Below are 17,809 nucleotides of genomic sequence, written 5' to 3'. Positions count from 1 at the left end.
TCCAGTAATCCTGAGATAGATGCTATTAGTGGGGGACACTGAAATGTACTTCTCAGATCCCCTTCAGGAATGAGGAACATACTACCCCAGCAGCCAGGAGTGTTGCCCACAGACAGCCATAGCCGTCAGATGTCAGACCCCTTCTGGCACTGCCTAATGTCACACCCCTTCCCCAGGAGGCAGATATCTGTCTACAAATTGTTGGAAGGCCCAGCCCTCTCACCTCAAGTTGGGACAGTTCTGATGGATCATCCCATCCCCAGAACAACCTGCATTCCATTAAGACTGCATTGCAGCTCGACTTCTCCCTCTGCCCCATTCTTCCCTTCTCTCTCACAAGTGATGATCCAAAGGGCATTCCCTAATAAATATGCACACTAATCATGTCAGAGTCTTCTTTCTGGAGAACCCAACATGTGACACTATTCACATTTTTTTTTTTTGATGAGAAAATAGGCTTAGAGAGGTTAAGTAGCTTACCGAAGTTTGAGCTGCAGAAGTTCTACATAGAGATATAAATAAAGTATTGCGGCAACAGAGGAGGACTTGGGAAAGGTTTTCTACAAGGGTTGGCATTTGAGTTACAGCATGACTTTGCAGAGAAAAAAGACCATTTTCAGCAGAGGGAACTGCATGAATGTGAATGTGTGGCAATGTGAGAGGGGAACTACAAGTAGCCCCAACTGGTTGCACTCAAGGGTCTTTAAACCAAGCACTAAAGGAGCGATCTCAACTGACCCCAAGGGCTCCAGGTTAGTACTGGTTTTGACATTTATCACATCACAGATCCAGAACCACTTTCTTTTTCCACAGTCCATTTACAGTGTAAAGAAGATTTTGAAAAAGTCCCTCAAAAAGAATGGTAGAATTAGAAAAATCACCATTTTTCAGCCTGTAATGAAATAACTGAATCAGGCAATAATATCAGTAGATAATACTATTCGTTGATAAGTTGATCAGTAACTTTACGATGAAAGGATTGAGCTCTTACCATCTGAACCCACTGATCAATCCCTGTATCATTAAAAGTGGGATAACCAAATATTGTATGACCCCCTCACTTCACCAGCCTCATCAAACATGTTAGACAGTTATATTGGTGTCTCCCAGTGAACTATGCCTCCTGGTATTCAAGCCCTTATATAGTTCCCTCCCAAAAGAAGATGGCCAAAAATGGTACTGTGTCAGGTCCAGTCCCAACCCTTTAGAAGCCTGCAGCATTTTCTTTCACCTTCCTGGAATGTAGCTGCGGGGGAGTAAGGAAGATTGGGCTATCCTTCTACAGAGGGAAGCCATATGGAAAGGCCCTAGGGGACGAGATCCTGGAGACAGAGGCCTTGATGGAAATAAATGTAGTGCCTCAGCCAACAGCTCCAAGGCCCTGGTTATGTGAGAAGCCTTCTTGGACCTCCCAGCACAGCAAATCTGCCAGCTCAATTAACCTCATGAGGGACTCCAGACAACACCACAGGGAGAAGAACCAGCCAGACCCAGAAAATTATGAAAAATAATAAATCTTGATTTTAAGTCAGTAAGCTTTGGGGCCCTTTGTCACACTACAAAGGATCGTCTTCAATTTGAGTAGCATCATGACTTTACTGTTAGAGAACTATGCCAGCTGCTGTGTTCATGAACAGTCTCATACTTCAGTGTCCTCAGGTCCTGTAGCAGAACTTCACATGGGTGAGAGAGAACTGAAGGAACTTAAACCCAAAAGGCTTGTCTGATAAATCTGCACCTGGATAGTTGCTATCATAAATAACTACGCCTCCATAATTTTGCCACACAATACACAATTCAGACATGAATTATCAAAGTCACTATCTACTTAGTATTTGGAGCGCTATAGAGGGATGGGCTGGTGTCCTGGACTTTCTGCCATTGGTGACATGTGAAAAGCACTGTGGGATTATGCATCTGACAGGGCATGTTATATGCACCCAAAATTGGGGAGAGAGATGCTGTGCATTTACTAGGTACTTTGTATCTTTTAAACATTTAGTTTCGTAACAACTCAAGGTAGATACTCATTTTGCAGATGAGGAAACTGAGGTGAGAGAACTTGCCAAGGTCACACAGCTAACAGGTGGAAGAGCCCGTGTTCAATGTAAGCAATTTGACTATTGTAGATTGATTGTATTAATGACCTTAATTGTTCACATCTCTCTGTATCCACGTCTTTTGCCAAGTGCCTATCATTAAAAGTAGAATGTATTCCCCCCTCCTTGATTCTGAGTTACACCACACAACTTGCTTTTTGGTCAAGCAAATATTAGCAGATAGGACATATGCAGAGACTTGAAAACGACTTGTCCCTCTGCCATGACCAAGAGAACATGTTGAAGGACATAAGAAACAGAACCAGTTTGCTCTGGTCATCTCCATGGAAGTCATCCTCCATCAGCCCAACCCTAGACAAATGAGTGAGCCTAGCAAAGGTTAGAGGCCAGCCTAGCCGTCCCTCAGCTGACTGCAGGTACACGAGTGAGGAGTGAGCCCAGGGGAGATCAGCCAAGGCCTGATTAGCTCAACTCCCCAGACTTGTGAAATAAATCAATGTTCTTGTATACTACTGAGTTTTTGTGGTTGTTACATAGCATTATTGTAGCAAAAGTAATTGATACACTGGCTCTGAAGCCCATTCTGCCAATGACTACTTATATTGCTTTTCAGATTGTTCAAGTTTTAGGTGACTGACATGTAAGTAGGTTCATTCGGCAAAGAGAAATTTGAGTTTGTAAGAGGCATTGAGGGTAGTAAAATATACTTGAAAATCATTTTCAAGTAAGTGATATTGGGACTTCCCTGGTTGTCCAGTGGGTAAGACTCCACACTCCCAATGCAGGGGGCCTGGGTTCGATCCCTGATCAGGGCACTACAGGCGTCCCCAACCCCTGGGCCATGGACAAGTACCGTTCTGCTGCCTGTTAGGAACTGGGTCCCACAGCAGGAGGTGAGCAGCGGCTGAGCGAGCGAAGCTTCATCTGCCGCCGCCCATAGTTCGCGTTACCGCCTGAACCCCCCGTTTCTCACATTACCGCCTGAACCTTACCCCCCCAATTTTGTGGAAAAATTGTCCTCCACAGAACCGATCCCTGGTGCCAAAAAGTTTGTGGACCACTGGGGAACTAGATCCCACATGCATGCTGCAACTAACAGTCTGCATGCCACAACTAAGACCTGGCACAGGCTAAATAAATATTTTTTAAAAATATTTTTAAAATAATAAAATAAAAAAGTAAAAGAAAGCAGCTGCATAGCACAGGGAGATCAGCCCGGTGCTTTGTGAGCACCTAGAGGGGTGGGATAGGGAGGGTGGGAGGGAGGGAGATGCAAGAGGGAGGGGATATGGGAACATATGTATATGTATAGCTGATTCACTTTGTTATAAAGCAGAAACTAACACACAATTGTAAAGCAATTATACTCCAATAAAGATGTTAAAAAAAATAAAAGAAGTGATATTCAGGGAATTCCCTGGCGGTCCAGTGGTTAGGATTCCTGCTCTCAGTGCCAAGGGCCTGGGTTCAATCCCTGGTCAGGGAACTAAGATGCCACAAGCCGTGCAGCACAGCCAAAAAAAAAAAATAATAATAAAAGACATGATGTTGAAAGCAAGGGAGTAAACGAGCTCCCTAAATAAGAGGATATGTATTTGCAAAGGTAGAACGACAGAGATTTATCATTTAACATCCAGAAAGAGAAGCCACAGTAGGCAGATATGCAGAGAGGAAAAAAATGGGTGGAAAGCAGCACCATGCAACTTGAAGGAGGGAAGTTTCAGGATATAGTTGTCACTGAGAAAGTCATTGGACTTTCTAACTGGAAATTTACTTGTGACTTCTGACAGAAGCATAGGTTTTGGAATCAGACACATGTGGGCTTGAATTCTGACACTTAATAGTTGTATGTACTCAGGAACATTAATTTGTTTGTAAACACATTTAGCCTAATGTCTGACACTTGCTAAGAACTCAAAATTAGTAGGGATTAGTAGTGGTTGTGTTGTTAATAGTTTTGAATGATAGCCCATTTTTTTTCCCCTAGAGAAACAGGAGGTAAGGGGGCAGGGCACAACCTTTAGAAGAATGAGACAGCCCAAGGACATGACATAAACTGATTAGAAGCAAATAGGTCCAAGATGGCAGACAAGTCAACTTCCACTAGACCTTGAGCCTCAGTATACGCTCATTGTAACACATCAGCAAGCTAAATGACACACCCACAGGCGCCATGACAGTCCCCAGGCTGACCATAAAGGTCAAGAAGTGGGCAGTGGCCCAACTTCTGGAAATCCCCACCCCTTCCCCAAAATAGCTGGAATACTCCTCCCACTCATTAGCCTATGAAATTACCCACCCCTATAAAAATTGACAACCCCCATACCCTGGTGCCTTTCTCACCTTCTGAGACGGCCCACACTCTGTGGAGTGCGTTTCTCCATAAACAAATCTTCTTACCTATCACTTTGTCTCTCTCGGAATTCTTTCTGTGACGAGACATCAAGAACCTGAGCTTCATTAAGTCCTGAGACCAGGTGTGTGATCTCAGTTAAAATACTGTGGGTTCAAGTCCCAATCTGGGTTACACAGCAGTTTCTTCCTAATCTCTTTACTCACAATCCTTCAAAATGGTAACTAGTATATTCAAACTGATTATCTTCCTTTGAGACTTAAGGGAGTAGCTTCAAAATACAAGGAAATTGCATCTTTCTGATATAATTAACTGCAAATAATATTCCAAAGTTAGTTATGAAAATAGTAATGATTGCTAATAAGCCATATAAGAGAAAAAAATTTTTTTGAGCCAGGTGGCAACAGTAAAGGCCAGAGATTTGAAAAGTAAAGAGGGTAAATGCTGAAGTGGAAGCAAGGAGTGAAACAGAGCAGGACCCTGTGCGGCCCTCCTGGTATAAACCCTTTCTATGTCCCCTGTTTCTTGTTTGTAGGAAATAGGCTTCATTCAGCCTCCTAGACCTCCCCAGTATTCCAAAAGGCAGACACAAACAGTTGCTAACCAGGGAAATGAGGGAATGCAAAAACAAAGGAGGAGCAATCAAGAAACAATAGTGCAGGGGCTTCCCTGGCGGTGCAGTGGTTAAGAATCCGCCTGCCAATGCAGGGGACACGGGTTCCAGCCCTGGTCCGGGAAGATCCCACATGCCACAGAGCAACTAAGCCTGTGCACCACAACTACTGAGCCCGTGAGCCACAACTACTGAAGCCCACACGCCTAGAGCCTGTGCTCCACAACAAGAGAAGTCACCACAGTGAGAAGCCCACGCACCGCAATGAAGAGTAGCCTCCACCCCCCGCTCACTGCAACAAGTGAAAGCCCGTGCGCAGCAACGAAGACCCAACACAGCCAAAAATAAATAAATTAGTAATTTTTCTAAAAAAAGAAACAATAATGCAGAATGGGGTGAAATCCTGGTTCCTCCTGGGGGATGTGAATAACAATTTGATACATATCTCTGAGTTCTTCTACAAGAACTAAGATCCCCACCCAGGTGGAAGATGGTAACTTCAGGCTGAGCATAAGCACTGGACCCCAGACCAACTGGAACCAGAAGGCTGATGATTGAGATTCCTGGAATACCACCCTGTTACCTCACCACCAACCCATTAAAGGAGGGTTACACATCCGGCAGCCCTGCCCCCAAATTTTGCCTATAAAGATGTCTCCCTGGAACCTACTGGGGGAGTTGGGATGTTTTGAACACTAGCTGCCCTGGACTCATTGTCTGGCGCCTTACAGTAAATGCTGCACTTTCCTTCACCACGACCTGGTGTCAGTAGATTGGCTTTACTGTGCACAGCCAAGGGGACCCAAGTTTGTTTCAGTAACAAGAGTGTAGACCAATCAAGTAAGAACTTTGTCAGTAAGTATGATACTGGCACAAAAATAAATATAGATCACAAATATAGAAATATTGATCAATGGAACAGGATAGAAAGCCCAGAAATAAACCCATGCACCTACGGATAATTAATCTATGCTAAAGGAGGCAAGACTATACAATGGAGGAAAGACAGTCTCTTCAATAAATGTTGCTGGGAAAACTGGACAGCTACATGTAAAAAAATGAAATTAGAACGTTCTTTAACACCATACACAAAAGTAAACTCAAAATGGATTAAAGATCTAAATGTAAGACTGTATACTATAAAACTCTCAGAGGAAAACATAGGCAGAACACTTTTTAAAAAAAAATAAATTTATTTATTTATTTTTGGCTGCATTGGGTCTTCGTTGCTGTGTGACGGCTTTCTCTAGTTGTGGCGAGCAGGGGCTACTCTTTGTTGCGGTGCACGGGCTACTCATTGCGGTGGCTTCTCTTGTTGCGGAGCATGGGCTCTAGGCATGCAGGCCTCAGTAGTGGTGGCTCGCGGGCTCTAGAGCGCAGGCTCAGTAGTTGTGGCACACAGGCTTAGTTGCTCCGTGGCATGTGGGATCTTCCCGGACCAGGGCTCAAACCCATGTCCCCTGCACTGGCAGGCAGATTCTTATCCACTGTGCCACCAGGGAAGTCCCAGGCAGAACACTCTTTGACATAAATCTCACGAATATCTTTTCAATCCGTCACCTAGAGTAATGGAAATAAAAACAAAAATAAACAAATAGGACCTACTTAAACTCAAAAGCTTTTGCACAGCAAAGGAAACCATAAACAAAAAGAAGACAACCCACGGAATGGGAGAAAATATTTGCATACAACCTGACTGACAAGGGATTAATCTCCAAAATTTACAAACAGCTCATGCAGCTCAATATCAAAAAAGCAAACAACCCAATAAAAAAATGGGCAGAAGACCTAAAAAGACATGTCTCCGAAGAAGACATACAGATGACCAAGAGGCACATGAAAAGATGCTCAACATCGCTAATTATTTAAAGCAATGCAAATCAAAACTATGAGATACCACCTCACACCAGTCAGAATGGCTATCATCAAAAAGTCTACAACAGGGCTTCCTTGGTGGTGCAGTGGTTAAGAATCTGCCTGCCAATGCAGGGGACACGGGTTTGAGCCCTGGTCTGGGAAGATCCCACATGCCTCGGAGCAACTAAGCCCGTGCGCCACAACTACTGAGCCTGCGCTCTGGAGCCCGCGAGCCACAACTACTGAGCCTGTGTGCCACAACTACTGAAGCCTGCATGCCTAGAGTCCGTGCTTTGCAACAAGAGGAGCCACCGCAATGAGAAGCCTGCGCACCACAACGAAGAGTGGCCCCCACTTGCTGCAACTAGAGAAAAGCCCACGCGCGGCAACAAAGACCCAATGCAGCTGAAAATAAAATAAAAATCTACAAAAATAAATGCTGGAGAGGGTGTGAAGAAAAGGCAGCTCTCCTACACCGTTGGAGGGAATGTACACTGGTACAGCCACTATGGAGAACAGTATGGAGGTTCCTTCAAAAACTAAAAACAGCTACCGTATGATCCAGAAATCCCACTCCTGGGCATATATCTGGAGAAAAACATTGTTCGAAAGGATACATGCACCCCAGTGTTATTGCAGTGCTGTTTACAATAGCCAAGACATAGAAGCAGCCTAAATGTCCATCAGTATGTGAATGGATAAAGAAATTCCAATATACAATGGAATATTATTCAGCCATTAAAAATAATGCCATTTGCAGCAACATGGATGGACCTGGAGATTATCATACTAAGTGAAGTTAAGTCAGACAAAGACATATATCATATATCACTTATATGCAGAATCTTAAAAAAATGATACAAATGAACTCATTTACAAAACAGAAAGAAACCCACAGACTTAGAGAACGAACTTATGGTTACCAGGGGAGAAGGGTGGAGGGAGGGAAAATTAGGAGTTTAACATATGCACACTACTATATATAAAATAGGTAACCAACAGGGAACTACTGTATAACACAAGGAACTATACTCAATTATTTTGTAATAACCTATAAGGGAAAAGAATCTGAAAAAAATAGATATATCGATATATGTATGTATAACTGAATCACTTTGCTGTACACCTGAAACTAACACAACATTGTAAATCAACTATACCTCAATAAAAAAATATATATGGTGTGGCAAATTGGTCTAGGAAATACTAACTTCCCTCATCTTCTCCCTCCCAATAAGGGAAAATTTAGCAAGAGTGAAGGCAGGGAAAGGTGCAAGTGAAAAGGGGAAGTTTGAGAAAGTCTATGGTGTGGATACTTAAATTTGTTTGTTTTGTTTTTGGCCATGATGTGGTGCATGTGGCATCTTGGTCCCTGACCAGGGATCAAACCCGTGCCCCCTGCAGTGAAAGCGCTGAGTCCTAACCACCGGACCGTCAGGGAAGTCCTGATACTTAATTTTAAAATGTACTGAGGTATATTACAATGGATTACCACTTCAGCCATAAAAAAGAATGAAATGTTGCCATTTGCAGCAACATGGATGGACTTGAAGGGTATTAGGCTAAGTGAAATAAGTCAGACAGAAAAATACAAATACTGTATGATATCACTTATGTGTGGAATCTAAAAAATACAACAAACTAATGAATATAACAAAAGAGAAGCAGACTCACAGATACAGAGAACTAGTGGTTACCAGTGGGTAGAGGGAAGTGGGGGCGATATAAGGGTCAGGGATTAAGAGGTGCAAATTATTAGGTATAAAATAAGCTACAAGGATATATTGTACAACATAGCGAATATAGCCAATATTTTGTAATAACTATAAATGGAGTATAACCTTTAAGAATTGTGAATCACTATATTGTACACCTGTAACTTACATAATGTTGTACCTCAACTATACTTCAATTAAAAATTTTTTTAATTAAAAAACAATGTACTGAGGGAAGTGAAAGGGCATGAAAAGTACCCTGAATGAATAAATAAATTCATGGGTGAAGAAAGGAAGTCAGAGAAGGAAACAGAAGGGCTTCTCCTTTCTCTAATGCAGAAAGATGCCAAATATTAAGAGGTGGCAACAGAAGACAAAGAAGCTTATGCCTCCTCAATCTTAACAAAAGAGGGGTAAGATTATTTACTGCAACCAAGGGAAAGGCAAGGTTTGGAAGAGCTGGTGTGGTAGTATGTTATCCTGACCAATTGACAAAGGATCACTAAAGATGTCACTAAACTCTGGGAACTAAATTGATGCAAAAATAAGTATCGTATGATTACCATGTAAAGGTATATAGATATTGTTAGTCTTCCCATCTTCACTTTTTAAGTTCAGTGATTCTAAATGGTTCTGAAATTCTATGCCTTCTTAAACGACATTTTAAAACTGCAAGCAGTTTAGTAATAGTTCAGGATATATGAGTATCGGAGTATATACTTCTTAATTAACCCGAATCCATAATCTTGCAATGCAAAATCATAACCTTTCTGAGCAATGGAGTCATTGTCAGGATCAAGGGAGATTAAATTTTTTAAACTTGGGAGGTAGGGTTGGTAACAACTGCTTTTTGACCCCAACTTTTTTTTTTTTTGGCCTCACGGTATGTGGGATCTTAGTTCCCTGACCAGGGATTGAACCTATGCCCCCTGCACTGGAAGTGCAGTCCTAACCACTGGACTGCCAGGAAATGCCCTTTTTATTTTGAAAAATTTCAAACCTATTGGAAGTTCCAAGAATAGGGTGAACCCCTATATTCGGCAATTATTTTTTTACTTAACCTTTTTAAAAATCAAAGTACAGTGATGTATAACATTATATGTTACAGGTGTACAATATAGTGATTCACAATTTTTAAAGGTTGTACTCCATTTATAGTTATTTTAACATATTAACTATATTCCCTGTGCTGTACAATATACTCTCATAGCTTATTTTATACCTAATAGTCTGCATCTCTTAATCCCCTCCCCCTGTATTGCCCCTCACCCCTTCCCTCTACCCACTTGTAACCGGTAGTTTGTTCTCTGAGTCGGCTTCTCTTTTGTTATATTCCCTAGTTTGTTGTATTTTTTAGATTCCACATATAAGTGATATCATACAGTATTTGTCTTTCTCTTTCTTATTTCACTTAGCCTAATACCCTCCAAGTCCATCCATGTTGCTGCAAATGACAACATTTCATTCTTTTTATGGCTGAGTGTGTGTGTGTGTGTATATATATATATATATATATATATACACATTTCACATCTTGTTTATCCATTCATCTGCAGATGGACACTTGTTTATCCATTCATCTGCAGATGGAATCAACTTAGGTTGATTCCATGTCTTGGCAATTATAAATAATGCTGTTATGAACATTGGGGTGCATGTATCTTTTTGAATTCGTGTTTTTATATTTTTTGGATATACACCCAGGAATGGAACTGCTGGGTCATATAGTAGTTCTGTTTTCAGTTTTTTGAGAAACCTCCATACTGTTTTCCACAGTGGCTGCACCAATTTACATTCCCACCAAGAGTGTACAAGGGTTCCCTTTTCTCCACATCCTGGCCAACATTTGTTATTTGTGTTCTTTTTAATGATAGCCATTGTGACAGGTGTGAGGTGACATGTCATTGTGGTTTTGATTTGATTCACCAATTATTAACACTTGCCACCTCTTTGCACTCTCTCTCCCTGCTTTATCTCTCACATATGTTTATTTCATATAGCATGACTTTAACCCTAAAAACTTGACCATGTATTTCCTACCAAGGTCATTCCCTCACATTACTACAGTAGTTATCACACTCAAGAAATTTAACATTGATACATTACTATTATGTAATATATACTCCCTATCCAAATTTCCCCAACTGTCCCAGTATCACTCCTTATAAATTATTACCTCCAATCCAGGATCACACATTACATTTTGTTGTCATGTTCTCTTAAACTTCATCAGTCTTTTTTTGTCTTTCATAACACTAATTTTTTTAACAGTCCAGGAAAGCTGTTCTGTATAATGTGCCTTTTTTAAACAATTATCACAATTCCCTCCCGCCTCATGATTAGATTCAGATTAAATATTTTGGGCAGCCCTCTTACAAAGATGTGTCCTTAAAAGTTACACATTTTGAAAAGGAGAAAGAGAATAAGGGACTACATCATCAAGTGCCAAATTATGTTAAGTATAATATATATAACAATACACATAACTATCATAATCTTATGATCAAGTATGGCATACACACAGATTTTCAGACCCCTCTTCAAGAAAGCACTCATTACCCAGATGAGAGGAGAGTGCTTGGCTGATAGCATCTTGCTGTTAGTCCCTGCAGTGTCAATATGAGGTCACTCTCTTCCAGGTAGCCACTAGTCAGTGACAGTACAAGAGCCTACCCATTTCTGCCCAATGCAAGACTTCTCTAATGGACAACCTTAGCTCCAGATCTTTCCACGGAGCTGGCAGAAACTCTGTCAGGTCAGCATTATGTTCTGATAACTCCTGCTTCCTCCCGTTTTCTTTCACTGATGTTACTTCCCAAGAATCATTTGTACTTCTAACTCCATCTCAGTGTCTGCGTCCTGGAAAACCCAACCTGAAACATTCTCGTTTAAGAGATGAAAAAAACTGGAGATAGAGAACTCTAAGTTCTGTTCCAACTCATAGCTGGAAGATGACTTATCTACTAGGATTTGAACAGAAGCAAACTGACTCCAGAGTCCAAAAACTAATCACCTTCGTGTTATAAATCAATGTAGTATTCTTAAAATATTGTAGGCTCTCACTATTCCTTAACTGCAATTTTCCTATTTCTCAGCTTAAGTATTTCCAAGAAAATCATCCTCAGATAAACCATCTTTTATTTGACACCTGTTAACACATACGCCAACTTTCAGCTGAGAGTCTATGGGACTGCTAATAATCCTTTACGTACTATTTTGTTATGTATTTTGATGATTATAATGTAAAAAAAATTATATAAACCTTTAGAGACCAGTATTCTTTTTTTTTTTTTTTGGCTGCCCTGCACGGCATGCGGAACTTCCCCAACCAGAGATCGAACCCATGCCCCAGTAGGAGCACGGAGTCTTAAGCACTGGACCACCAGCGAAGTCCAAGACCAGTATTCTTTACCATATTATATATCCCAATGACAGATGCTATTAATGAATCTAATAGTAATACTATAATCTGTTTTAAAATAATTCAGTGGGAGAAAATATGGTGAATAAGAACAGTGGTATAAAGTTGCAATGACTTTAGTTGGAGTCCCATATCTGCTACTTCTTTGCTGTACGACTTTGGGCAAACCACCTGACCTAAGTCATAGGGTTGTAATTGGGATTAAATATAAGTAATGCGGGCTTCCCTGGCGGTGCAGTGGTTAAGAATCTGCCCGCCAATGCAGGGGACACGGGTTTAAGCCCTGGTCCGGGAAGATCCCACATGCCGCAGAGCAACTAAGCCCATGCGCCACAACTACAGAACCTGTGCACTAGAGCCCGCGAGCCACAACTATTGAGCCCATGTGCCACAACTACTGAAGCCCGCATGCCTAGAGCCTGTGCTCCACAACAAAGAGAAGCCACTGCAATGAGAAACCTGCACACTGCAACAAAGAGTAGCCCCCACTCACCGCAACTAGAGAAAGCCTGCGCACAGCAACAAAGACCCAGCATAGTCTAAACTAACTAAATAAATAAATTTATTTATATATATATATAAAAGTAATGCCCTTAGTTGAGTGGCTGAAATATCATAAATATGTAATAAATGGCAAGCACTATTAAAAATGAATCTTTTTTGATTATCTCCTAAATGCCAGGCATTACACTGATCTCTGGTGATACAAGACAGATGAGTTATATCATTCAATCCTTGAAGAGGATTATAGCATAATCATGAGAAAGAAGAAAACTAAAAACTGGTTTTTTTAAATTCAAATAGATTCTAATGGCTGATTATTTCATTTCACTAAATACCAAAACTTTAAATACTATACCAAATGACTTATTTTGCATACTTCTGATTAAAAAATAACAAGACATTAACAAACTTTATACCCTTCACCCTTAATATCTATCAAATAAATACATCCAAGTTCTACATTTTTAAATCATTTTTATTGAACTAATTTTAATAACACTGTTTTAGCTGGTGGCGGCTGCCCCAAACCAAAACAAAGCCATTGTGAATGCTATTCAACATTCTCAAAGTAATCCAGTTTGTTTTTGTACTTGGAATATAGTTAAACTTTTGACATCACATAATCAAGCAAATAGCAGTGCATATTATATTATTCAAAAAGACTTTATGCATTTCATTTCAAAAATCATTTTGCAAGAGGCTTCAGCTTTACCAACGATCTCATTGACACATTCTGTACTCCATGCTCTCAAAATAAAAAGTGCCCTAAAACTAACCCTAAGTTTTTTACTGATATTAATGAATACTATTCAGGGTTATAGGAACTGAAATTTAACATTTTACAGTGTAAGAGGCAATAAATTACTAATATCTGTTGACACAAATTCCACTCAGACTAAATACACCATTGATACACTCAAAAAGACATTTTGTAAATATTAATATGCTAGTTTATATGCTGCAGTGCAAAAGGCATGACACCCTAACAGTTTCCTGAGCTTTAGGAGATTAACAACATTTTTCTGACTACTACTCTCCATTTAAAATAGGCTCTTTATTATATGAAGCCATGTCAAAACTATACAATTAAATTAGGTTTTGGGGGAACTGAAAAGATTGGTCAGAATTATAGTGGCTTAGGGTAATGGAAAAGTTTTCAAAGCAAAAGTATTTACAAAGCTACAAAGGATACTATGGATTTACATGTAGTATAAAGATCAAAGATAACCTACTGATTACCAAATGATCACAATTATTCCTTCTTTTTTCAAAAATATTACACTGAAAGACTTTATGATAAGTTATCTAGCATTAAATATACCAACCTGTAGAATATTATACATTTTGACACATTCTTCCATAATGCCCAGTAAGAAGGAATGAAAGATAAAATATTAAAAATCAAGAAAATAAACATGCTTTTAGGAATGTTTTTGCATGGGAACATGTCAGCAGAAGTGAAAATGATTTCTCATTAGAACTCTCTATATCCTCAAAATTACAAAGACCGAGTTTCTACTTCAATTTTTTCTTCTGCTTGTACTGCATCAGGATCAACATGAACAACCGGAGGTCTTAGGATAACTTCAGGCCCTCCACCATATATAGACTGTAGAAAATTCCATGTTTCTTCAGAAATCTGACCAGAATCTGCTCCTAAAATTAAGTATACAGAGAAAGAATAATATTTACAAACCTACATATTCATACTGCAAAAACTTTCATAATGTACCCCCAGCATGAATACTCTAGGAATAATTGAGAACTTTTGGAACACGAATCTTCAGACTACCGGCCCATACTGTTGTTACAAGTTGCAACTTTATGGTCTGCCTTAAAAAGTTAGAGATCCTTTTTCCTGCCTCCTATTAACAGCCTTAAAATCTTTCTTCAGATAAAAATTAAACATTGGCAATTTTTCCACTATTTGTCCTAATTCATGTATGAATTACATCATTGAGCTGGATATAAAGGTGGTATAGATGGCTAGTGATGATATATTCTTAACAGTGTGACAAATTACTAACAAGTAAAGGCTTAACAGTATTAGTCAAACTTACCTTGCCTGAGTATCACATTGCCACATTTGGTGACTGCAATTTTCGTGTTATCAATAGGACCTGGAGGATCTAAGTCAAAAGGAAAAACAAATAATCAAAATGTATAAATGTACCAAAGAACTGCATATTTCTATGCCTGAATTAATGAAGGATATAACTGTATAATCAGATTATTTTTTAGTCAGATTATTATAGTCAGTTCTTAACTGTCTTCTTCTGAGCTTCTTCCTTTTTGGGTCTTAATTCCCCCAAAATGGAACCAGGAAAGAAGCTGAGAGACGTTCTCTCACTACCATTCAAAATTTAATAAAAATGATTTCTTAAGTATCCATTTGGGGATTACAGGTTAAAATGCACTTTTAATGCTACAAAAGAACAATTCTTTGTAATTTAAAAAGAAATGCAATTCTTGGTTTTAGACCGCCATTAAACTAAAAATAAAAGCATGATAAAATGAAATGTTAAAATGCATCCTTTTTTTTTTTTTAAAGCTGCGCCCTGTGGCTTACAGCATCTTAGTTCCCCGACCAGGGACTGAACCGAGGCCCTCAGCAGTGAAAGTGCGGAATCCTAACCACTGGACTGCCAGCGAATTCCCAAAGTGCATCCTTTTTTTAATTTAAGGAAAGAAACCTTGTTTTCCCCCTGGATACAAAAGTACAGTGCATGTTCATTATCAAAAACTGTTTAAAAAAACAAAAAGGCACAAGAAGGAAAAAGATACTGTTATCCTACTACAGAAAGACAGGCAAACTGTTCTAGTACCTTTGAGGTCTTTCTGCCTTTGCATATGTTTGCCTTTTTCTTTTTTAAAACAAAAGGTTCCAACTATGCATACTGCATTATAACCTTTTTCATATATCAAGAACATCTTATTTTTAAATTTTAAACACTTGTTACACAAATAATTTTTAAAGTCCACATAGTATCCCATTATAATGGATAAACTATGGTTTAACCAATCTTATTGTTGGAAGGATATTTTTTTTAAATTTTTCAATGTTAAGATCACAGACTAATTTTTATTCAGTTTATTCAGTTCCTTTATATCTGCTATATGAATATGCTATAATCCATGAAACTTTTTAAAAAATTAAAAATAACCAACATATGAACTAGAATGTACGTTTTTTTCTCTCTTGTTCAGTAGTGTAATCCCAAGTGCATGTAGATATTCAAAAAACATTTATTAAATAAACAAAAAAATCTGCAAAGAATTTCGTCTTTCAGTTAAACACTTACCTCCATCCTTACCCTTCACAAAACTTTCCCATTCTCTAAACCACTGCATACTGATGCAATAAAAAGTAGCTGGAGAATCCTCCTCTTGGAATGCTCTGTTGAGCTATAGAGGGAAAAAAATTAGTCATCTAAAATCTAGAACTTGCTTTGTAGCAGAACAATACAACCATTCTACTTCAGCATCTGATAAGGCCAATTCCTCACACACAAAGAATGTGACTTACATTGATGCTAAGTTAACTTAATACTAGGATACGTGGTAACACCTAATAAACATTCTAGGTTATATCTCAAAGTTTATCAAGTATACACAAAAGGGGCATAATGACTGGATAAGTGAAAATGGTCAAGATAAGTTCTTCAAGGCAATAAATACTCCACATATTTATTAAAAATCTGATATGTAAAACTTATTTAAACATACCATACCCACTGTCTACATCTTACTTCCATTCACTTAAGATACTGGTAGACATGTTGCTATTACAAACAGAATGTTGAAACGAAAAGTTCTGTACGTGTTATTTCATAGACAATAAACATATATATAGGACTTCCCTGGTGGCTCAGTGGTTAAGAATCCGCCTGCCAATGCAGGGGACACGGGTTCGATCCATGGTCAGGGAAGATCCCACATGCCACGGAGCAGCTGAGCCCGTGTGTCCCAACTACTGAGCCTGTGCTCTAGAGCCCGTGAGCCACAACTACTGAAGCCCGCGAGCCACAACTACTGAAGCCCGCGTGCCTAGAGCCCGTACTTCGCAACAAGAAAAGCCACTACAATGAAGAATGGTTCCCGCTTGCCACAAATAGAGAAAGCCCAGGCACAGCAACGAAGACCCAATGCAGCCAAAGATAAATAAATAAATATTTTAAACAACAACATATATATATATAGGATAAATTCTCAAAAATGGTGGGACGGTCCTTGAAGACGTTCCACTTCCTTCTCTAGTCCCAAGGCCCAAGAAATGGGTATATGACTCAAACTAGGCAAAACTACTAGAAATGGAAATCTTCAGAGGAGTAACCTAATGATTGGAACGGAGTCATTCCAATGTCAATTTTGTTAGCTATACAGGAATAACTTGGTTCCTGAATTTCTGGAGGTCTGGTTATTCAAATCTTCTTTTCAATAAATTTCTTTTTTTGCTTAAGTTAGCCAATCTGACTTCTACGACTTTCAATTAAAAAACCGAATTGGGGAGTTCCCCAGTGGTCTAGTGGTTAGGATTCCGGGCTTTCACTGCCCTGGCCTGGCTTCAATCCCTGGTCAGGGAACTGAGATCCCGCAAGCCACGCAGCTCAGCCAAAACAAAACAAACACAAAACCAAAAAAAAAAACCACAAAAACCCAACAAAACAAGACGAAACCGCAAACCAAACTGACAGAAAAACTGGCATAGAAAGAGGGGAACAGGGGCTTCCCTGGTGGCGCAGTGGTTAAGAATCCGCCTGCCAATGCAGGAGACACGGGTTCGAGCCCTGGTCCGGGAAGATCCCACATGCCACGGAGCAACTAAGCCCGTGCGCCACAACTACTTAAGCCCGTGTGCCTAGAGCCTGTGCTCCACAACAAGAGAAGCCACCGCAATGAGAAGACTGTGCACCGCGACAAAGAGTAGCCCCCGCTCGCCGCAACTAGAGAAAAGCCCGTGCAGCAACGAAGACCCAACGCAGCCAAAAATAAAATAAATTAAATAAATAAATTTAAAAAAAAAAAGAGAGGAACAGCAACAGAGCCTGAGGAAAATGAAGGGTATCTGAAAATTATCTAATTGTAATAGTGTGAAAAGACAGTGAGACTCCTGCAGATATCTCATGCTGGGTAACTAAATGCCCGCGGTACATACTACCTATGGACAAAAACAGTGAAGTTCAGCTCATTTCTCCCCTATGATCAAATCTAATCCAAACCCTGCCACTGTCCCCAGAGATCCTTATAATAATAACTCAGAAGTACCTCTATGTTCTGGCCCCATGA

At 39.7% G+C, this 17,809-nt stretch overlaps 1 protein-coding gene across 6 annotated transcripts in view; it reads right to left on the bottom strand.

The window, feature by feature from the left end:
* Positions 1 to 6,214: 6,214 nt before the first annotated feature.
* USP33 (ubiquitin specific peptidase 33) overlaps positions 6,215 to 17,809 on the bottom strand; it is a 71,337-nt gene continuing 59,742 nt past the window's right edge. For 3 of the 6 annotated variants that reach the window (XM_060139721.1, XM_060139722.1, XM_060139723.1), the window contains 3 exons: positions 15,826 to 15,928; positions 14,584 to 14,652; positions 12,978 to 14,179 (listed from right to left, as the gene is read on the bottom strand). In XM_060139721.1, coding sequence (XP_059995704.1) covers positions 14,022 to 14,179; positions 14,584 to 14,652; positions 15,826 to 15,928 — 330 coding nt within the window. In that variant the 3' untranslated portion in view covers positions 12,978 to 14,021. Of the gene's footprint in view, positions 6,587 to 12,977; positions 14,180 to 14,583; positions 14,653 to 15,825; positions 15,929 to 17,809 lie in introns of those variants that run through there. The other 3 variants (XR_009538897.1, XR_009538899.1, XR_009538898.1) reach the window with 3 other exon arrangements.

The sequence above is a fragment of the Lagenorhynchus albirostris genome, chromosome 2 (genome assembly GCF_949774975.1).
Source record: "Lagenorhynchus albirostris chromosome 2, mLagAlb1.1, whole genome shotgun sequence".
Lineage (NCBI taxonomy): Eukaryota > Metazoa > Chordata > Mammalia > Artiodactyla > Delphinidae > Lagenorhynchus > Lagenorhynchus albirostris.
The sequence above is the reverse complement of the archived record's forward strand: the minus strand, read 5'-3'. Positions and strand labels throughout refer to the sequence as shown.